Source organism: Macaca thibetana, chromosome 1 (genome assembly GCF_024542745.1).
Source record: "Macaca thibetana thibetana isolate TM-01 chromosome 1, ASM2454274v1, whole genome shotgun sequence".
Taxonomy (NCBI): domain Eukaryota; kingdom Metazoa; phylum Chordata; class Mammalia; order Primates; family Cercopithecidae; genus Macaca; species Macaca thibetana.
Window position 1 is genome coordinate 198460148 of NC_065578.1, and position 23546 is coordinate 198483693.

Below are 23546 nucleotides of genomic sequence, written 5' to 3' on the forward strand. Positions count from 1 at the left end.
GAATCACTTGAACCCGGGAGGCGGAGGTTGCAGTGAGCCGAGATCACGCCACTGTACTCCAGCCTAGGTGATGGGACGAGACTCCATCTCCAAAAAAAAGGCGGTGGGGGAGCTGCTGGATATGCCTTTCCAACCACAGAGGCTTTGTAACTGGAGAGATGAGACTTTTGGGTCTCTCACCAAGGAAGCGTCCATCCACACCACTTAGAATCACTGGAGGGCCCAGGGCCTAGAGTCTGGCTGCACCAGGGAGGTGGTATGATAGGACAGTGGGTACAGGAAGGGTGTGCAAAGGCAGGACCCTGTGCCCTGCTTTATGCTTCTGTCGAAATACTGGACTTCGGAGAAGGAACTAGGAAAGGTGACATATACAACAGGGGTGGTCAAGCTTTAGACCCCCTGCAAAAATAAGTCATGCTTGTTGCCTGAAAGAAGTCAGGTGGATTCTAGAGCCGGGTGCGGTGGCTCATGCCTATAATCCCAGCACTTTGGGGGGCCGAGGAGGGTGGATCACCTGAGGTCAGCAGTTCCAGGCCAGCCTGACCAACATGGCGAAACCCCATCTCTACTAAAAATACAAAAAAATTAGCCAAGCATGTTGGCGTGCGCCTGTAATCCCACCTACTAGGGAGACTGAGGCAGGGGAAACGCTTGAGCCCAGGAGGCAGAGGTTGCAGTGAGCCAAGACTGCATCATTGTACTCTAGCCTGGGTAACCAGAGCAAAACTCCATCTCAAAAAACAAACTTGGCTGGGCACGGAGGCTCAATGCCTGTAATCTCAGCACTTTGGGAGGCCGAGGCAGGTGGATCACTTGAGGTCAGGAGTTCAAGACCAGACTGGCCAACATGGTGAAACCTCTGTCTCTACTAAAAATACAAAAATTAGCCAGGCATGGTGGCACGTGCCTGTAATCCCAGCTACTTGTGAGGCTGAGGCACAAGAATTGCTTGAACCTGGGAGGCGGAGGTTGCAGTGGGCCAAGATCATGCCACTGCACTCCAGCCTGAGCAACAGAGTGAGAGTCCGTCTCAAAAAAAAAAAAAGAAAGGTCAGGTGGATTCTAAAAACAGAATAGGCAGAGGCCTGATGAAACTCAGGAAATAAGCTCAGGGCGAGTTTTGAACTTATCCTCTTTACTTGTTTTGCAGCCAGCCACAGTCATGAGATAATTAAATTTCTGTACCTGAGAAACAGGATCAGAAATGAGTAGAGCCAGACAATTTGTTATTTGGACAACCAAGTAAGATTCCACTGGATTTCCTTGGAAGAATCACAGTTTGATGGGCTGTCACTCGATGGGAATGAATACTTTTATAGAAAAATCTACACTTAGTAAAACTTACCAAGTAAAATCTCCAAGTCAGCCTCTCATTAGCTATGTGACTTTAGGAAGATTCACTAAACTCCCCATGCCTCAGTTTCCTCATCTTAAAAATCAGAGTCATAATAATAGTGTATCTAATACTTTTTTTTTAATACGCATTAATTCCTATTACACATAAACAGGAGAATTCTGGGCTCCGCAGGAAAGTATGAGACATCCCTTCTGCTGACATTTTCTGTTCAGTTTCATTCCAGGATGATCCGCCACTACTGGGGCCCAGAGCACTCTTTCCTTCGAATCACTTGGAGGACACAAGTATAAAGTAACAGCTTAACCATCTACATAGCATGTCTCCCTTCTTCGGCTGGCAGCCAGGACAGACAGACTGTGCTGTCTGTGTGTTCCAAGAGTCAGAGAAGCCTTCAGGGCTGGTCTGTCCCAGTAACTGGGCTGAACAAGCTCCTAGACCAGTTTGATCCAAAGAGACAGGCAGCTATTTCCTTACAAGCAGAAGGACTGGGCAGGCCACAGTGAGAAAGCCATCACATGGAATATCATAAACCTTAAGGAGACCAGGCGGTCTAATGACACAAGGCCTCAAAGAGCATTAAGTTAACCCAGTATCTTCTACCAGCAGGGAGGGAGAGGAAGGGGAGGGTATGAACATGAAAGATGACGCTAACCATGAAAATTTAATTTGTTAAAAAAAAATGGAAGACAATACACAAATTGTCTACATGTTCTTACTGAATACATAATAAATGTAGGGTATAAACATATATGTGCACTACGATAAAAATTAATTCCAGCTTCTAGAAAGCATTGCTGTTTGTCTCCCTGCTAGCAAGAACCCTGGAGCACAGAGGTAAATTTCACACTTCCTCTCAGCACTCCTGCAAGGCAGAAGCAGACCATGTAGCTTAAGCTGCCCAGGTGAGCAAATGTCACAGAATGCCTATTCAGCGGGTGGTAAATTTCAGCCATCCCACGGAAATGCCAAGTGGTCTCAGGTCACAAGTTTGGCAAATAGCAATGGGGGCTGGGAGGGCATGGAGGGGTGGGTAGGCCCCAGTAGATGAGAGGAAGAGAACAAAAGAGAGGGAAAGGGGAAAGGCAGAAAAGAAACGAAGGAGGTTACAGTGCTTGAGAAAAGGCAGGAAGGCCAAGTATGCAAGGACTCAAACATAGAACATTTCTGAGGCATCTAAGTAAAAAACTAGAACTCCTTGATTCAAAGAAAGCATGCTTCTGCATGTATCACCAGGGCAGCAATGAACTTTGGTCAAGAATGACCTTTACAGCCACACTCCTGGCTCTGGGGAACACATTCCTGGCTCCTGTCATGGGCTTTGGGAGTGAGGGACCTGCCCATGTTACATTGATTCTGACCTTGATTCAGGCCGCTGGAAGTTCCTTGAGGGTAAGGGCCACAACTCACACATATCTGTATTTTTCAGTCTCTTTCACAACATCCAGGCATGGAAGAAGTTTCGCAAATATTTGCTAAAGCAATAACTAGACCAAAATGGAATACAGACTCTTCAGTCCCATCATGCCCTCCAGGAGGTCTAAAACAAAAATGTTTAACTGGTATTTCTCAAACGAAAAAATAAATCCAACTAAGACAGAGATTCATTTTTAACTTCTTCACTATACAACCTGTGGAAGATAAAAAGTTTTCACCAACATCTCCAGAACATAGGGCATTAAAAAATATCTGATGAAACTTACTTAGAAAACAATTAAACTTCCATAACCTCTACTTACAAAGGGCAACATGCAGGAGGTGATACTATAGGTGAGAAGATATACTCCAATGGGATCTTGACAACACAAACAATCTTTGCATACTTATACCCAAATGGAAGCCACTCAAGAGATGCTTCTCTCCCCTAGGAAGTCACCAAAACATTTCTGTTTGAAACACCTAGAGAGGAGTCAATAGAATAAATGAGTAGGAGGGTGGGGGTGTCCGAATCAGGAGCAGAAGGAAGCAGTTATTTCCATTCTTTATTATCACCATTGCTGATATTATTATTGCTATGCTTATATTTTAGCTGCAACATCTGTAACAGTCAGAAGCAACATGTGAACTCTCAACCTACATAATAACCCTTTCGTCCTCTCCCCCAGAGTTACTAGGATGAGAAATTCATCCTGTGAAATTAATAATGGGCTTGATTCTCCAGCTGGTGGATCAGAAACTAGGCTGGTGGAAATTTATAGAGGGAATTAATTCACAGATTTTCGAAGTAATGAGGGAATTCAACCTTCCTGACTTCTAGCTCTCCCACATTCATTCAATAGAAAGTTTCTGGACCGTCTACTGCAGGACCTGCTGGTTTCCCGTGAAGCTGTAACACAGCAATAATAAGAAAGCACAAGAATCCATTTAAGAATAATAATCACACATCAAGAACATCTTTCCTAGTGTAACTTTCTAAGAAGAAAAATAAAGTAATATGGCTTAGGCATGTGTGTGACGACAGCCCCTTCCTGCCCGGGCTCCAGCAGGCTAGGTGGGGGAGGGGAAGCAACTATGCGTGCATGGGCAGGAGGGGGCAAACTACCAAAATAAATTTTCCATTTTCTGAAAACTGGTAAAAATAAGGCAGCTTGAAGCCCCTTTACACATTCCTCTGAGACAAGACAAGCCGCCATATAAGAAACTAGCTATGTTTGAAGGCCCCAAACCTCCTTCAAGTGTTAAAGAAATCAGACCGAGCTTAACGAAAACAAATGTCAGTGCTGTTTAAAGTACATCAAGGTTCTTTGGGTTAAAAATCTCCCTAGGGGAAGATGACGCACTCCCTGTAAGAGCTGAGAGATAGAAAAGACGGGAGGGTTTCGGCAGTAACTCCGGATTATATTATTTAATTCATTTCATTACCATAAAGCAACAACTCGAATATTTATCGAATAGAGCTGAAACAATACACGGCCAACTAAGAAAGGAGCTGCAAATTAATACGCGTGCGTGTGAGCACATACACACACTCACCCACGTGCTCACACGCGGCCTTCCGAATTTCACTTCTGCATGCAAAACCACCACCACCGAGGTCTGCCCGGCACCGGCACTTTGCATATTGAAAACGCGGCTCCGGCGGGGCCCACCGAACAGATCCTGCCCAGGAACAGACCCTGGGCCCGGCTCCCTGGGGACAGACCGCACGCATCCCTCTGCCTCAGAGGCTCTGAATGTGACTCCAAGCCCACATTGAGAGGTGTTTAATAAAGGAAGTATGGCTCCCGAGAGGCTGTCTTCCCCCTGGGTGGCGGCGGCCCTCTCTTTACCACCCTTTGGGAGAAGAGTGAAGTCCGCCGGGACACAGGAGGTGGCGGGGGAGCCTCGGGCCGCAGCCGGGAGCAGAGCGCCGCGTCTGACCACTGCAACCCCGGCCGGGCAAGGGAAATGATGAAAACACAGCAAGCCCCGCTTGGGGGAACACTTGGCTTCGCGGTCCGCGCGCAGGCGGCCGGTGACGCACGGCCTGCGCTGGGAACTCAAGGCCGGACTCTGCGGAGGGCCGCTTCTTGGGCCGCACGCCCGAACGACAGGGAGCCGGTGGCGCGGGGGCGCAGGGTGCAGAGAAGACCGGGTGCGATGCGGCGCGACGCGGCGCGTAGCCGGCGGACCCGGCCGTGGCCGGGCGCTCCCATGCGTCCTCTAGGCTGCGCGCATCAGCCCTGCGGTGAAGTCAGTAGATTTGCGAGGGGGTTCACGGCCACCCCAGCCCTCACCTCTAATCTAAGTATTAATTGTGCAGTGTCTTGCAGCAGGACCCAGGCGACAATCTATGAAAGTCCAGCTCCCAAGATCATCATTATCCTGTCTGAAAAGGGCATCTAGTCTTAGCACAAGGCCATGTGGCTCCCCACCGGGCTTCTCCACTATTTCTTGGTTCCAAAAGTTTTATTTTGTGATGCATCCCCTTAAACTCCTTCTAGATGACTTCAATTTCTCTCTTCTACGTGATCTGAACGAACATGCCCTCTCATCTCTTGGATTTTATTGTTGCTGGCTTTTTGTTGTTTTTTGTTTTTTCTTTTTTCCCATTCTTCCTTAATTGGCCTCAGGATGAAGCTGCTTTAATTATTCCTCACACGACGTGGTTACTTCTTGGGCCTTTATACTTGGTGCTGCGCGCAGCATCACCACCCACTCGCACCCACCCAGACATTTCCCCCGCAAGAGGTTAGGGATTACAGGCACCCTAGTAAGGAGGAAGCACAAAGGAAAGCTGTGCATGTGTTACCCGCTCTTTGTTTTTAAATGTTTATTAATGTAAGCAGGGTGCATGGCCCTAGAGCCTCTGCATGCAAATTCTGCAGAAGGGAATTAACGTCTACACCCTCGTATCCACGGAGTGCCTTTCAGAATGGATGTAGGCAGGGCTCATCATTAGACTCTCTGGGAGTCTTTCTTTGTTAGGGACAAAAGATAAATGCAAAGTTTCAATTCTATTAACAATGGTAATTATAAGGAGGATTCTCTTACAGTGACAACACTGAGGTCTCAAATCACCTAACACCCTCAGGAAAAGCGACTGACTCTCCCTGCCCTACCAGCACAGGCCACTAGGTAAACTTATTCCTCTGACCTACTGGCAGATTCAACCTGTCTCAAAGCAAGACAAATATATAAACTTTTTTCTCATACTTACTGACCACTCTTTCTTAGGGAAACTCAAATATCTTTCTGAATATCCTTGTAAGTTTGCAAAAGCCCCAATGACAGTTAGGTGGGAAACAGAAATTATTTCAGTATTTCAGCTGAGGCAAACATTGAACAAGTAACTCCACCATTCCAAGGTGAAAGCCAAACCCCTTTCCTAAATTCCTGGGCTCTGCCATATGAACTCAAGAAGGTATTCTGCCCTTCCAAGACTGCAATCAGAAATCTATTCCAAGACAAATTTCCAGTCTAAAATCCAATAGCTGCAAATACATAGCATGGAAACAACATATGCATTCTATCACAAAGTCCACAAGGTGGATTAAGCTGGGATTGGCCTCCAACTGGCCTTATAAATGGGATCCTGAATGCTTCAATACTTTTTTTTTTTTTTTTTTTTTGAGACAGAGTCTCACTCTGTTGCCCAGGCTGGAGTGCAGAGGCACGATCTCAGCTCATTGCAACCTCCGCCTCCCAGGTTCAAGCAATTCTCCTGCCTCAGCCTCCCAAGTAGCTGGGGTTACAGGTGCCCACCACCACACCCAGCTAATTTTTGTATTTTTAGTAGAGACGGGTTTTGCCATGTTGGCCAGGCTAGTCTCGAACTCCTGACCCCAGGTGATCTGCCCGTCTTGGCCTCCCAAAGTGCTGGGATTATAGATGTGAGCCACCACACCCAGCAATAAATTTTTTTTTTTTAATTCCACTATTTTTTCCCTCCCAGTTTGCCTTCTCCAATGCAACTTGATTGATGGAGGGTAACGTTAACACCACCATAACTGGTTTTACATGACTATCTAGGAAAGATACAAGGATTCATACGATAAATTAGAATGCCATAACAATGAAAAATAATTTTCTTTTTTAAAGGTTCCACCTGTCTTGCCTCCTAGAAATCTAAGCTTTGGCAGGGATCATGTTGGGGCTCACGACCCATGGAATATGGAGTCACATTAAGGGTTCTCTAAAGGCACCCTTTCCATGGATGTGGAAACCTGAGACCAAGAGGTTAAATGGCATTCTCAAAATAATATGCTACCACAGAGGTAGTCAGTGTGAGGCCGCAGAACTCCTGATACAGGGTCCAGCAAACTCCTGTCATACCATAGAGTGCTCTGTACTTGTTCCATTGCATTACAGCTGAAGAAAACAAGAAACTGCTTCGGCCCACTCAGTCTATTCTAGGGAACACTTCAGATTTTGTTAAGGAGGAAGAAAGAACCTAAAATGAAGAGCTATGGAAAGAACGAAGCAAAAAAACACAGAGAAGGAGGTGGAGGAACCACCCCATCCTGGCTTCCAGCAGTGACCTCAATAGGGTACAGTGGACGTTCTCTTCCAGAAAAAGATGTCTCAGATATGCTTTATTCTGGAACACGGCTATCCATCAGGAAACAATTTCAATTGCTACAGAACTACCAGCTCAAGTTTGAGTGGGGAACAACCATGTATCTCCCTCATAATGTAAAAGCTATAGCAAAAAAGGAACAAAACAAGGACTTATGCCAGAACAACTATTCTACGGCTGTGCTGTCCAATATGGTAGATACTACTCATGTGTAGCTATTGAGCACTTGAAGTATGGCAAGTCAAAATCAAGATATGCTATAAATGCTGGATGCGGTGGCTCACGCCTATAATCCCAACACTTTGAGAAGCCAAGGTGGGTGGATCACCTGGGGTCAGGAGTTCAAGATCAGCCTGGCCAACAAGGTGAAACCCCATCTCTACTAAAAATTAGTGGGGTGTGGTGGCAAGCGCCTGTAATCTCAGCTACTTGGGAGGCTGAGGCAGGAGAATCCCTTGAACCCAGGAGGCAGAGGTTGCAGTGAGCCGAGATCACGCCACTGCACGCCAGCCTGGATGACAGAGAGAGACTCTGTCTTAAAAAAAAAAAAAAAGATGGGCTGTAAATGTAAAATACACAATGGATTTCAAAGCTTCAGCATAGATACACAAAAAAAGAATGTAAAATATCTCATTAATTTTTATGTTGATTACATATTGAAATATTTTCAATGTATTTAAGTTAAGTAAGATGTATTATTAAAATTCATTTACTTGTTTCTTTTTACTTTTTTTAAATGGGGCTACTAAAAACTTTAAATCATTAAATTTAACATTACCATTTCAAGGCCTTAGCACAAAAAAAAAAGAGTGCAAAATATCTCAATAGTTTTTATACTGATTACATGTTGAAAGATTTTTAGATATATTTGGGTTAAATAAGAAGTATTAAATTTATTTCACCTGCTTCTTCTTACTTTTTAAAAATGAGGCTACTAGAAAATTTAAATCATTAAATTTAAAATTACAAGTGTTCACTAAAAAGCACTGTTCTAAGAGATTCTCTCCGCAGAACTCTAGAAGTGGGGGAGGACGATGTGAAAGTGTGGAGATGCCTTTTGCTGCGTTTTGCCCAAGACTTTTATTTCTCTCACACTGACAACCATTTAACATAAAAACTGGGTCAGGACGCATGTTAGTGAGCCTCTAAAACTCCCGGACAGAGGTAGTAGAAAACTCAACCTGAACAGACAAGGCCAAACTGATGAGAGAGGTGGTCAACACTCTGTCATGTGGTTTCAGAAAAATAACAGTAGTGGCCATTAGTTGAGCACACTCATTGAACTATGTGCTTTATATTATTGCCTTTTTCAGCCCACCAAGCCGACATCATACGTATTATTATCTTCACCACAGAAATGAGAACATTGAAGCTCTGTTAAACCCAGTAACTCACTAATGTTACACAAGCTAGAATGGTTTCACTCAAAGTCCATGCTCCCTCTTTCACACTGGATTATTATTCAGAAAATTCTCCAATCTTTTTCAAAAGTGTCTTCCCCTCCAGGAACCTGACCTCTGAAATTCCAGCATTGGAGAATCATTCCTTTGACTTTTTTTCCTCTTTAAAATGCAAATAGTTCTAACAGAGATTTCACATAAATCCTGATCATGCATACTTCAAGTCAGATAAATTTATTAAAAACTTTGTTTTCTTAGAGTATTGACCAAACATGACCATAAACACAGCAGAGTCCTAAACACAGAGAGGAGACATCACTGAATGGAGAAAGAGGTTGAAAGAATGAAAAGCTGAGAGTGCTGAAGACAAAACTTAATGCTATTTACACTATGACTTAAGAATACACCCGGCTGGACGTGGTAGCTCAGGCCGGTGCCTCATGCCTGTAATTCCAGCACTTTGGAAGACCAAGGCCGGCGGATCACTTGAGGTCAGGAGTTCAAGACCAGCCTGGCCAACATGGTGAAACCCGGTCTCTACTAAAAATACAAAAATCAGCTGGGTGTGCTAACCCATGCCTGTAATCCCAGCTACTCAGGAGGCTGAGGCAGGAGAATCGCTTGAACCCGGAAAGCAGAGATTGTGGTGAGCCAAGATTGCACCAAAAAAAAAAAAAAAATATATATATATATATAATGTACAGATTTTTGTATATCAAATATACCTCAATAAAGTTGTTTTTTAAAAAAAGTACCTACTACAGCCACTGTGTAAAACAGTTTAGCAGTTTCTTAAAATCTAAACATAGAGTTATCACATAAGCCAGCAATTCCACTCCTTATCCAGAGAAATGAAAACATATATTAATACATAAAAACCTGTAAGCACATGTTCATAGCAGTATTATTCATAATAGTCAAAAATGGAAACAACCTAAGTGACCATCAACTGAATAATGAATAAGCAAAATGTGGTATATCCATACAGTGGAATAGTATTTGGCCATAAAGAAAAATGAAGTACTGATACATGCTACGGTACGGATGACCCTCCAAGGCATGCTAAACAGAAGAAATGAGTCAAAAAACACCAAATATTTTATGATTCAATTTATGTGAAATATCCAGAATAGGCAAAAACCATGAAGACAGGAAGTAAGTTAGTGGTTACCAGGGGCAAGGTGAAGGGGGAAATATGGACTGGCTGGTAAAAAGTACTGGGTATTTTTTGCGGGGGGACGCTGATAAAAATGTTCTAAAATTAGATTGTGATAATGGGTTCACAACTTTGTAAATATAGTAAAATCCACCTGTCTGTCATTCAAATGGGTGAATTTCATGGTGTTAGAAATATATTTCAAGAAAACTATAAAAAATAGTAAAAAATAAATCTACTATGAATCAAGGTTGTCCTTATGACAAAGATAACATTTTTCCTAAATAAGGAACGTATTAGAAAGGCAAGAGGTCAGGTTGTCCTCCATCAAAAAGTAGGTGAAGGATATGAACAGACACTTCTCAAAAGAAGACATTTATGCGGCCAACAAACATATATGAAAAAAAGCTCATCATCACTGATCATTAGAGAAATGCAAATCAAAACCACAACAAGATACCATCTCACGCCAGTTAGAATGGCAATCATTAGAAAGTCAGGAAACAATAGATGCTGGAGATGATATGGAGTAATAGGAATTCTTTTACACTGTTGGTGAGAGTGTAACTTACTCAACCATTGTGGAAGAAAGTGTGGCACTTCCTCAAGGATCTAGAACCAGAAATACCATTTGACCCAGCAATCCCATTACTGTGTATGTACACAAAGGATTATAACTATAAAGACACATGCACACATGTTTATTGCAGCACTATTCACAATAGCGAAGACTTGGAACCAACCCAAATGTCTGTCAATGATAGACAGGATAAAGAAAATGTGGCACATATACACCATGGAATACTATGGAGCCATAAAAAGGATGAGTTCACGTTCTTTGCAGGGACATGAATGAAGCTGGAAACCATCATTCTCGGCAAACTAACATAGGAACAGAAAATCAAACACTGCATGTTCTCATTCATAAATGGGAGTTGGACAATGAGAGCACATGGACACAGGGAGGGGAACATCACACACCAGGGCCTGTCAGGGTTGGGGGCACGAAGGGAGGGAGAGCATTAGGAGAAATACCTAATGTAGATGACGGGTTGATGGGTATAGCAAACCACCATGGCATGTGTATACCTATGTAACAAACCTGCACGTTCCACACATGTATTCCAGAACTTAAAGTATAATTAAAAAAAAAAAAAAGAAAGAAAGAAAAAGGTCAAGTTGCCCTAATCTCACTTTGCGCTACTTTTCCTGCTTTGGAACTTCACAAGTTGAATGGATAGGCTTATGTATCTTCAGAGAGAAGATGTTTTTAACTATGATTACACAATGCCTCCAGTTGCTGACGCTAAGAAAACGCTATCCCTAATAGGCAATTCTAGCTTTTCAAGTGGTTGTTGTCCAGTTTGTAGTTTAAAAACTTTTTCTCTGTTCTTACCCATTCTCTTTTCCCAACCTCTTCTTCCAATCTAGTCCCAGACTTTTGGCCAGATATAGCCAATTCTCACTTTAAGAGAATAGCAAGGGAAGCAGGGCCAGGCATGGTGGCTTACAGCTGTAAACCCAGCACTGGGAGGCCAAAGCAGGCAGATCACTCAAGACCAGGAGTTTGAGACCAGCCTGGCCAACATGGCGAAACCCTATCTCTAGTAAAACACAAAATTTAGCTGGTGAATGCCTGTAATCCCAGCTACTCAGGAGGATGACGCAGGAGAATTGCTTGAACCCAGGGGCAGAGGTTTCAGTGGGCTGAGATCACGCCACTGCACTCCAACCTGGGAGAGAGCATGAGACTCTGACTAAAAAAAAAAAAAAATTGCAAGGAAAAAAAGAAAGCAAATCTTAAATTCAGCAATTTTTGTCTCTTTTCAGCATAAAATCAGAGTCTTGGAATTGGCTGTGTCTTTAGGGACCATCTGGTATAAGCCTCTCTATTTCATATAAGAAAACAAGTCCAGAAATAATAACAGCTAGCAGCTATTGACTGTTTACTCTATGCCAGGCATTGTGATTTACATGTATCACCTTATTTAACCTCACAGTGACCCGCTAAGATAAGTACCATTACGATCTGCATTTTATAAGGAAAACGAGGCACAGAGAGGTTTTTTAACTTGAATAAGGTCACACAGTTAAGAAGTAAAAGATCTAGGATACAAACTCAGAGAGTCTGGCTTTAAAGATGAGGTCCTTAACCACTACTATTATAGTTTATCATAAACTTATTTAAGCAACTTCTCTAAGGTCTTATAACTACTTAGTAGAAGGTCCAGAACTAGCACGGAGTGTGACGTATACCCACCCCGATACCTACGTAATGACAAAAGTTTCAGTAGAAGATGAAGTTGAAACTACAACCTAAATCAAAAAGATGAATTTTTCACCCATTGCAATCTTGATTTCCACCAATAATTGAGAGATTGAAAGAGAGATGTCAGAGGTAAGAAGACCTTCGGGTAAGACACTATTGACCTTATTCTGCCATCACGGGGGTAGGTGTTATAATCTTATGACAGTCTATTCTTGCACCTTTTTTCCCCTCTGGGGATCACTCTGCTAAGTTCTGAGAAGTGACATCTCTGAGATGCAGATGGGGCAAAGACACAACCAGAGAATTTTCCTCATGAGTGACAATCGATTACCCCATTACTTAATTAAAGACCAGTAGATGTACATTTTTTTTTAACCTGAAAGAGTTAAATGCAGTGATATCCTGTGAAATAAAATATGAATCCTGAGATAATTTATTATAGAAAATACAGCACCTTAATTATTTACATAATCCAGGGAACTCAAAGCACTTCACGAACAACTCATGAATTCTCTACTTATTTTATTTATCAATTATTGCATTCCTTACATCCTACCACACCATTGCAGGTAAAGGGCAATGGAACCAAAATTATTATATTCCTCAAAATCAGGTTAATATGGCAATGAAAATGAATGGGTGCTTCTTAGGGTCATATGAGAATGAGTAAGAGCTGTCTGGAGCTGGACCTAGGACACTGTCTCTATCATGTGGTGCTTTGGTAAATTTTTATTTTTAAAGGAAAAGCAATAAAAGGTATATTTAGATTCACTTCACCCAGTTCAAACATAACACTATCCATCTAAAAGAGATTTGAAACCAAACTGAAGAATAAGCTTTCCTAAGATATGCCTATGACACAAAAGAAGTCAGGGTTATGCTTTTTTTTTTTTTTTTTTTTTTTGAGACGGAGTCTCGCTCTGCCGCCCAGGCTGGAGTGCAGTGGCCGGATCTCAGCTCACTGCAAGCTCCGCCTCCTGGGTTCACGCCATTCTCCTGCCTCAGCCTCCCGAGTAGTTGGGACTACAGGCGCCCGCCACTGCGCCCGGCTAGTTTTTTGTATTTTTTAGTAGAGACGGGGTTTCACCGTGTTAGCCAGGATGGTCTCGATCTCCTGACCTCGTGATCCGCCCATCTCGGCCTCCCAAAGTGCTGGGATTACAGGCTTGAGCCACCGCGCCCGGCAGGGTCATGCTTTACAAATGAAAATATCTTCCAATTTAAATTATGTACAACATCTAGGTTTTGGTTTATTTGCTTGTTTGGGGGTATTTTTATAATTTTGCCAACAACCACAACAAAAAGTTCATGGATGTCAACAGAATGCAGAGGCAAAACCATGTGAGCAGGCCTGGCACCAGCAGTGAACTAAACACGCAGGCAGGTAATGCCCCCTTCTCAGCAAACAGTGCAGCCTACTATATAGAACCCACCCACACCTGGCCCAGCCCAACGCCCCACAGCTCCTAGTTCACAAGGTTCTATGTTTCCCCGCTTATAAATCCCCTTCCAGATTCTTCAGTGTAACCTAAATCTCTCTCACGTCCAATCCTCACAGACACTCCTATTGTTAGAAAAAATGACAGCAAATTTCCCAAAATCTCATTCTGGCAGCTTTGACCAAATAGCTCTTTGCACTTCTCAAAAGCCAGAATTGTTCTAATTCTAGTCGTAGACTAAAAATGGAATACACAAAAGTGACTAAAAAGAAAGGACATTTCTCATCACAAGTTCTTCTTATATTATGTCTGTCAGAGTTATATTGTTGTAGGTCTGTAGCTTACATCCACATTATAATAAATAAATAACACAGGGTCTAACCACATTACTTCTGCCTTAACACACTGTACCTGAAAGATAGCATCAGGTAAAACTGACTTGTAAGTTCCTTTCATTTAATCCCCTTTTCTTTCCTCGGCATCTTTACCACAAGGGAGAAAAAAAAAAAATTAACCAAATTCTTGAATTTTCTCATCAGCAAGAAAAGTTTTTGCATTTGCTGGCTATCGATGAGCTTCTGTGAAAATGACTCCTACCATTCTAACCCCAAAAGGAATCTGATCAGAGGCTGCTTTAAATGATTTAAAGTTATTTTACTCCTATTTTGCTCAAGGCCTAATACCATCAGAATTCTCTTCCTGCAATCTATAGCTTCCTTCCATTACCCACCGCCCCTCCACCTATATATGCAAACATACACACACACATATACATAGACACACAAATTATTCTCTAATGCTTTAAAGGGGAGAGGGGAGGAGGAGAAGTCCCATAATGTAATTGCTATATTAAAAAGAAGTGGCAGGCGAGAATAGTAAGGGAGGGTGTCAAAAGTGAAATACAGTAGTAGAATTAAAAAAACACACACGCTACAGTTCTGTGATGGGGGTGTTAATTGAACACAGAGAGAAAAGGAAAGAGAGAGAACAAAAGGGCGTTAAGGAGCAAAAAATAAATTTTTTTAACCTCCTCCAAAGATTTGATTTGCATTAACTTCGATGCAGACAATGCACAGAGGACAATTGGCTGAAAAGTGCCATATATAGCTATTATGTTCTAAAATTAAAAACTATTCGCAACAATTGCAGCTATTCATTGCTATCTATAAATATTCTCCTTAGTAAATGGCATGCAATATTTTTTGTGTTTTTCTAATTTTTAAACTTGCGTGATTTTGACACAGAAGTAAAAAACAGGAAACGTTTAAAAATATATTCAAGGCTTTTTAAAGAAATGTAATATGTTTGACTTTTTCTCCTTTTCTTCTATCCCAACAACCCCATTACCACCACATATACACATATGCAAACTTAGCCTATTACTAATAAGCCAGAAGACAAGGAATGGATCTTAAAAATCCCTAAGAAAATGTTATAGTAAATGATCCAAAACTCTAATTGTCTCTGTATTCCTAGAATGAGTGAGCAGATAAAAGTCACATGTGAAATATACATTGCTATAGGTCTTGACAGGGTTTTTTAGCTGCTCTTTGAGATTCGCCACCCGAGCATTTTGCTGGCACTTCTTAGCATTTATTTTTTTTAAAGTGAAAAGGTATTAAAATAAAAACTACCCACATTCTGAAGCAAGAAGACACATGGGTTCTTTTTGTTTTGTTTTGTTTTTTAAATATTCCCATAGTAATTTCTGACTTAAACACCCATCAATCAATTGTAATTCAGACGGCACTGCCTACTTTGAGGTGTTATGTGCATGTGTGTATGTATTTTTAAAGTTCCAAAAGGTTGGTAATACATCTTAGCCAGTTTTCGTATTTACAAATATAAAATCATTAACAAATGCAAAAAAGCAAAAATAACAAATCAATTATCAAGTTCCTCTCAAGAGTTCTGCCTAGGTGAGCCAAATGTATGAACTTTGTGTTAGAATACAAACAAACAAAACCCACCCTAAATCAAGTAACCTCTATTATTATTACAAGCATTATAATGCTTGAGATGGAAACTCAAAAATACTCATTTAATGCAAAGAGGCTTGAAAGTACCAATAGAAAAAGTCCCCAAACAATAAAGGAATGTATGTGAACTGATCACTCAAGCGATCTTTTCACCAGCTCTGTATCAAAAAGAGGGAAAAAAAAAAGGTTCCTGCAACTTTACAGACACTTTGTTCCTCCGACACATCAACTGCATGGAAGATATGCTGGCAAAAAGATTCAAGGTTCCAGGGTCCTCAGTAGCCAAGTAATCGTGCTTTAGAATCAAAGGGTTCTTTTCAGCACACCACAGTTGACTCCTACCTTTAACACAACACTCAACATTCCAGGAGAGGTTTTTGCCTTCCCTTCAATCCTTCCAACACACAAGTTGAAGACTAAGAGGGAGGTAAGCCTTTTTTTTTTCCCTACTTTCACCCAGGGGTGCCCTCTTAATCCAAAACGTGTGTGTGTGTGTGTGTGTGTGTGTGAGTGTGTGTGTGTGTCTGTCCCTTAACACAGGGGGCAATGATTCTTATCACTTTCAATTACATTATTTGATAAACTATTTTTTTAATGTATTATTCTAGAGACAACATAAAAAAACCTTAATTTAGATTTAAGTCTCTAAACATTAAATGTATTGACACAAAATTCAAAAAACAAAACTTTTAGAATGTTACTTTGACCAGTATGACTACTTTACTTCCTATCACTATACTTGAGCCAATATGAACAAGGAGCGAACTCTTTAACCCACACCTGAACCGGATCTCTATTCACACCCACCCACTTTGATCTACTGCCTCAGTAGGTTTTAATTAGGAAACTAGAATTAAGCACTTTGGCCACAATGTACACTTAAGTGCCCTGACAGGCTTCCTTTCAATCAAAATCTGATAGATTCTCTTTAGTCCATATTATCACATATGCTTTTATATCTTGATTCTACATTTCATGAAACAAGATCAGCAGGAACTCATACTCGATTAGAAACAAATCTCAACAAACCAAATATTCAAAGTAAATAAGCATCAGAGATCAAAGAAGAAAAAAGAGAGAAGATAAAATATATATATACACACACACACACACACACACACACACTTAGGTTTCCTACTCTGGGCTAATAGAAAAAAAAAACTAAAAAGTGTGACAAACTGGAAAAAAGCTCTCTTGATATTTGAATGCACAGTCCATAAATCTTTTAAAAGGTATCTCACAGCTAAAATAATGCAATTAACAGGTTTGCCATAAGGTTAAGCTTTGGCAAGGCAACCTGGAAGACTTAGAGGTCTGAACATCACTTCTCAGGTGCTTTGTCTAGAATGTTATGCACAACACAAATAAGATTCAACAAAGGAGCTGCGTACTAATTTTACACGCATTTCAAGACCCAAGTAATTACATATTCCATCAACAGCCACATCTTGAAACTCTTTTTTTAAAAGAAAAACACAGAGCGCTCTCAAAAAGAAAGCCACCCTGTGTGCCCTCTCCCCCCACCCCTTTTTCATGTGTAACTATCAATGTATATCAACCAAGCATGCAATCATATTTATTGTCACTTTCATTCATGTCATGCCCTTGCTTATATGGTTTAGATATGAATTATTGACTGTTACACTCCTTGTTGTAAAAAATAAATAAATAAATAGGATGTCAGGTACTTTGCACTGCTCTAAAGCGAGCGGGTAAGTCAGAGCCCAGCAGAAGCTCCCGATTTATATAACCACTCCTGGTCCCTCATCTTTATTCCCTGGTTTCAGATTGCCTTCTCAAATCTTTCTTCTTACAAGGGAGAGCTCTACCCACTTTGGAAAATTAAGGATTAAAATAAACAAACAAGGGGATGTTGCTAAATGTCCTTCCCAGAGCATCTGTTGTTTAGGAACACCTCTGATTGATGACTGCTATTTTTTAATTGTTGCTTTAAAATTTAAATGCCCTCCTGGGATGTGTTATAAGTGTGTTAGTCCATGATACGAGGTCTAGAAAGTAGAAAAACAACAGAGTGAATGATCTCATGGCGTTATACTCCCCCAAAGCCAACGATTCTCCCTGCAATAAAATCACAGGCCACTCAAATACCGATAACCTAATGTTGTATAGCGCATTCCACAAAGGTATTTGACAACACTCTCTGTTGAGAACCTCTAGTCTGCTGCTTTGTGTAATTACAAGAAAAAAAGGAAAGGAAACTTCAGTTTAGCACCCCCATACCCAACTCCAAAAAAATTAGGGTTTTAAAAATGGGCTAAAATATATTCCTTAAAAAAATGAACTTTTACTTTCATATTTTTGCCCCAAAGATACATCAGTCTATAAATTTCCTTTCAGAATCTACATTTTAGCCCCAATCTCAAAAAGGCTGGAAATAGAGTTATGGAAAATTAGCCAATAGTGCTTGATAATAACTGTCAAAGAAACTTGGTGCTTTCTTTTAAGGAAAGCAGGGCTAGGACTTCCTATTCGAATATGAGGTCAACCTTGATAGTACTTGTATTCTGAAATTTTAATATTTAAATGATAGATTTGTGACTGCTGGTTAAGTGATTTAATTGGCCAAAGAAAATGCTAAAATGTTGGAATCTCATTCCTACCTGTTTTTTCTTTGATTTCACACAACACATTAAACAAGGCAGGCTTCATTCTGTGGCAGTTTAAAGCATGTTTTCTGCAAGAAAGAAACAACATGATCGCTTAGGTGGACTCTCAAGATCAAACTGCCGATAATGCACAGGGTGAACACATTTGAACATTTAGACAAAATTATATACCAAGCATAACTCTGTGGCATGCTTCAATTGTTTTCATGACTTAATATACAGAGTCCCGCCATAGAAAAAGAAATAACGTTAATTAGCAGGGAGAGAGTAGGGATTTAACTACAGAACAGAACTAACCTAAATTAGGCCCATTTAGGGAAAGGGTTTTTTTTTTAAGTAGTTTAATCAAAGTATAATTCTTAAACCCACAATTCTTCCCAGGACAATGAATACAGCAAAGCCAAAGGCGTAGGTTAACAGTTTTGTAAAATCCATGCAACGACCACAGCCTAGGAACTGTCTGCCTCTCGGTCTGTGTGTTTTCAAATTTAATTCATCCATGTGTTCGAATTCATTCCGCAGATGCCCCTGTATTCTCATAAACACAAGATGCTTGAAAGGTCTTCTGAGTAGAACTGTCAATTTATAACATTTCAGTCCCCAAGTTAAAGAGTATGGAAATGCATTGCCAGGGGGCAAACATACCCATATGGGGAATAAATTCATTTCTCTGTGTTCACATTATGCCTCTTGTGCACACACTGCTTATTTGCAGGTGTTGAAATTCAATTATTTACAATTAGGACCTTGCCCCCATTGGGGGAAAAATAAATGCAATTTTGTCTTTTAGATTAGTGATTTACCTGGTGTGTGTGTGTGTGTGTGTGTGTGTGTGTGTGTGTATTCCGAATGCACTTGAGGAACAAAACAATACCTTTCATTTTATTATGGAATCACTTAGCAGAATGATACTGTTTTGGAAACAAAATACTGATCATATCAGCTATTAGTTAAGGGAATTCTGTCTACTAACTAAAATTAATGTGTAAAGATAAATGGAAAGTTCTGGCACTCAAAACACATGCAATTCTTTTTTAATCCCTTTGAAAGTTAAAAAATAGACACACATCCTCATGAAGAACAGAGATCAGAAACATACTCTGTGTAGTGTACAGCAGGGGAGTAATAAACTCAAAATTCAGGACTATCAAAAAGAACACATTTATTATATCTAAAATATTAATGGTTTACTTTTGTAAATAATAAATATACATTATAAAGGTGTGACTAGAAAAAGGAAAAAAGGACATACTATCTACTGTTTATCCAAAAAGAAAGCTTAGCTTTGATTTAAGTTCTCATGTGGGGTGGGAAAAAAAAGATGGAAAATAAAGTATTAAAGACCTTTCCTGGGTCTTTTAAAATAGTTTTAATTAATTCTATTCTTATACATAGGACCAAATGCAGACAAAAATTCTCACACAGCTTTATAAAAATATTGCATTTCCACAGCACACAAACGAAGCTAGCTATAGAGGAAGAACTGAAAATTTCCCCATCCCAAAATTGTATCTGATCTCTCTCTGCATCTAGGCCATTGAAAGGGGGAAGTCGCCAAGCCCTATTTGTCCTCAGTTGCACAAAAAAAGAGAGACTGAACATCAAAAAAGTAGTGAGTATCTATTCTTACTAGCCCCTTCCACTTCACAAACTTGTTTTTAAGCCAGTTTATCGGTATGTCTGAGAGTATTTTTCTAGAACAATATAATAGAGAAATTATGTCCCAATTCAAAAGAGAATTGCCAGTGGGAAATCTTCCTCTTACCATACCTATTAGCTTTTCTTCACATAATAAAATTTAAAGAGAGCACCAATTAATTTTTAAAATTTCCCCTATTTAAACAAAACTTAGAATGCTTTGAGTCTTTCAATATTTCCAAGTTTTCAAACACCCATAAACCTTAGTACTTTTGAGTTTACATGTTGCATGTGCTTGCAGCTAAAATTGAGTATAATTCATAACATCCATGTTTTTAACTGCTTCCTCTCATTTTCTCAACTCAGATTCTTATTTCACTTAGACAAAAATACACATAATGATGTCTTCTCCATATAACCAAGTCATCTGAAGTACAGGAGTTGTGTATATTTGTTTACAGGGTTTTCAAAGAAAAAAAAACGCTACTTCAGAGATATAACAAAGCTGGGTTATTGTATAGACATATGTGGTCATTAGATTTTTAAAATTCTTGCTTTTGAGTTCGGCCTTGGGCAAGCTGTTAGCGGGTTGTCACTTAGTCTATGTTTTACTTTGAAAGAGAATTTACTGTAAAATCCTGGAGGAGAGAACTATATACCTGGCAGTGGATTAACTTGAGAAGCTACATAGTTTATTATGTTTCCTAAATGAGACCTTCATGTCCTATAGTATTGAAATACATAAAATTCATACATGCTTTCATTTCGAAGTGGTCCTGAAAGAAGCATGGGGGAAAAGAGCATGCTTGATTTTTGTCCCCCCACCCCTTTTTAAAGGACCATACATAGCTGTCTGTGTCACGGAAGGTTAGTAAACCGGCTCAAATTAGGAGACAATAAAGTTAAACTAAAAATCCGAGTCTCTTAAAACTAACAAATATACCTAAAAACAAAATTATCTTTTCATCAACTTTTTAAAAAAACAAAATTAAGTGAATGCAAAATATATTCTGGATAGCTGACAACTACTGACAAAGAAATACCCTGCTTTTTGGTTGTTTTGTATTTTGGGTAGGGGGGAAGGAAAGGAGAAAATATCAAAATTAATTTAGGACGGCAGAGTCAAGAAAGAAAATCAAACTCGCTGAATTAGGTAATGAGTCAACTAAATTTGCAAATAAAGTGTTCTTGGGACATTTTATTTTGTAATGTTACAGAGTCCCCTCAACAAGAAGGCATGGAATGCTGTTCAAAACTTGACAATTTTGCTTTCTCTCATACTTTTTTAAAGCAGTAAAAAGTGCCGAGGGCCGCTTTTGGATCAGTTGGCAGCATTTTCGGCGTGCCTGTGTGTCTGTGTGGATATAAATGAATACCCCTATATTCACACACACACACACAATATGTACACAGCCACATCTCGGCATGGGCGATTACACTTTCGATAACAACGCTCCTTCAAATTTTACTCCTCCGCCATGTAGTTGCTTGTCAAAATGAGAAAAGAAATAACATTTTTTTAAAAAGCGCTGTGGTGATTCAGTTCCCATTGTTTCCCCCTGCGAGAGGGAGAAAAACAAAAAAACCCCAAGAAAGGAAAAGAAAAGCCTCCATCTCACCTGGCCTGCGCCTCATCCAAACTCTGGTCTGTGATGGTCATAATTTGCTGTAAAATGTCTCCAATGTCCTGCTTCCTCCCGCCCTCCCCCTCGGTCCCTCCGGCCCCATCCTGCAAGTGCTGGGACAGGCCGGGGTGTCCGGCCATCCCGACCCCAGCATGGGAATGCATCAGCCTGGGCTGCTCGTCCATCTCCAAAGGCTACGGCAGCCCCCGGCTCTTCCTCTTCTGCTCCTCGGCTCGGCTCCTGGGAAGCACCAAGGCTTTTTATCCTTCAAGCTTGTCTTCAAATCCTTTTCAGGATAAACAGGGAAGGGGGAAAAAAGAAGACCAAAAGAAAAAAAAAATCCCTTTGCCTCTTTAGAGGATGGTGGGAGGATGGGGAGGGGGAGGGGGAGGGGGCGTGAAGGGGTTGCGGGGTGAGGGTGGGGATAAGGGCTGGTGGGGAAGGGTGTTGACTCCAAAAAGCAAGAAAAATAAACCACCTTCCCACTTGGCGAAAAGAAATCAGAGCTGGCTTTGGGTTTTTCAGTCCGGTCTCCTTTGCAAGGCAGAAATGGGCTCCCGGCGCTTAAATCTGTGGCTTAATCCTTTTGCAAATATGCATTGATCGGGAGAAAGGAGAGGAAGGCAGGGGGATTGCAATGCAAACTTTCCCCCCCCACCCCCCGCTGCCCCCCACCCCCACTCCGGGCCAGAGTGATCTCAAAGGGGGTGGGCTGTTGCAAAAGCCAGATCTCCCCCAGCCGCGGCGGCAGGCAAAGCACAGGCTCTCTCCTCCTCCGTGTCTCTGCAAACTCCAGCAACCCCGTCAGCCTCCTGCTTTTGTTTAGCTCAGGCTCAGGACTCCAGAAACATATACAGAAAAACCACAGCCTGAGAGGAGGAGGAGGAGGAGGAGAAGGAGGAGGAGGAGGAGGACGAGAAGGAGGAGAGGGGAGGGGGTAAAGGGAAGGGGAGGGGGCGGGGAAGCCGGGAGGCTGGAGAGAGAAGGAGGGAGGAGGGTGCCTGGAGCTCCTCCCCCCTTCCCCGATTGGCCACCAGATAAAAGACCGGCCCCTCCTCCCCTACTTTCCTCACTGCGCCTCCTCTCCAGCCTCCTTCAGCTCCTCCTCGCCCGGCGCCCTGTCAATCAGAGTTCAGAGGTGGGCCGGGAAGGAGGCCGAGCTAATACCAAGTCTCCAGTCCTTAAAGGTGCAATGATACTGTAGTTCCAGCTCAGTTTCTACTTTTCCTGCTCGCCTTACTTAGGTTGCGTCCTTGAGGAAAATGTGTCTCCACTTAAATGCAAACATATAAAATTAACACGAAAGAACACAGACGTGTGCGTCCTCCCGCCCACCCCTGCTTTTCTTTTGCTGTGGCATTGTCATTTGAAACTTGATTCTTTTAAATGCTTAGACCTCATGGAAACTGCTGAGAGAAAAAGTTTGTCAGCACGACGTAGTTATGAAACATAATCGAGCTGTTAATATAATTAATAATGATCTCTAATAAGTGGCAGATGTAATAATAGATAAATTTTAAAAAAACAATTCTAGCACAGTAAAGTTGAAAAGAATACCAAACTCTTGTCATTTTTGCTACATGAAAACTAAATTATGGACTATGAAACTGAATAATGCTGAAGAAAAAGAAAGATTAATAAATAAGTTCACCAAATGAAACTAATTCAACATTTCTCTCTCTTCCCCCGGGGGAAATTAGTTATTTGGCTTAAATACCTAATAAAGAAATGCATATCACAGTCTGGTTCTAGTTTTTAATATAGTCTAATAAGCATTATTAACTGAGAGAAGAAGTGAACTGACATTTATTGAATGCCTACTATGCACCAAGTAATTTACATGAGTTATTTTATTTAATCCCCAAGACATCTTTGTGAGTTATGGATTATCATTTCCATTTTACAGAGAGGGAACTCAGAAAGGTTAAATAATTTGTCCAAGGTCCACAGTTATTAAGTGTCAAAGCTGGAATTTAAACCCGAGTGTGACTCCCTCCAAAGGCCTAGTATTTCCACTGCACAACCTGCTTCAGTCTAACAAATGTGTGAATAGTGTTAAAA

The 23546-nt window shown here is 41.0% G+C and overlaps 2 protein-coding genes across 8 annotated transcripts in view; both read right to left on the reverse strand.

Moving 5' to 3' along the window:
- Positions 1–22421, reverse strand: part of PBX1 (PBX homeobox 1) — a 290936-nt gene extending 268515 nt beyond the window's left edge. The window contains exons 1-3 of one of the 6 annotated variants that reach the window (XM_050768576.1): positions 21964–22419; positions 21480–21771; positions 18217–18290 (exon numbers count right to left, since the gene is read on the reverse strand). In XM_050768576.1, coding sequence (XP_050624533.1) covers positions 18217–18290; positions 21480–21670 — 265 coding nt within the window. In that variant the 5' untranslated portion in view covers positions 21671–21771; positions 21964–22419. Of the gene's footprint in view, positions 1–4327; positions 4861–18216; positions 18291–21479 lie in introns of those variants that run through there. The other 5 variants (XM_050768585.1, XM_050768575.1, XM_050768611.1 and 2 more) reach the window with 5 other exon arrangements.
- MGST3 (microsomal glutathione S-transferase 3) overlaps positions 1–23546 on the reverse strand; it is a 1219025-nt gene that overhangs the window by 1073549 nt on the left and 121930 nt on the right. The window lies entirely within an intron of this gene.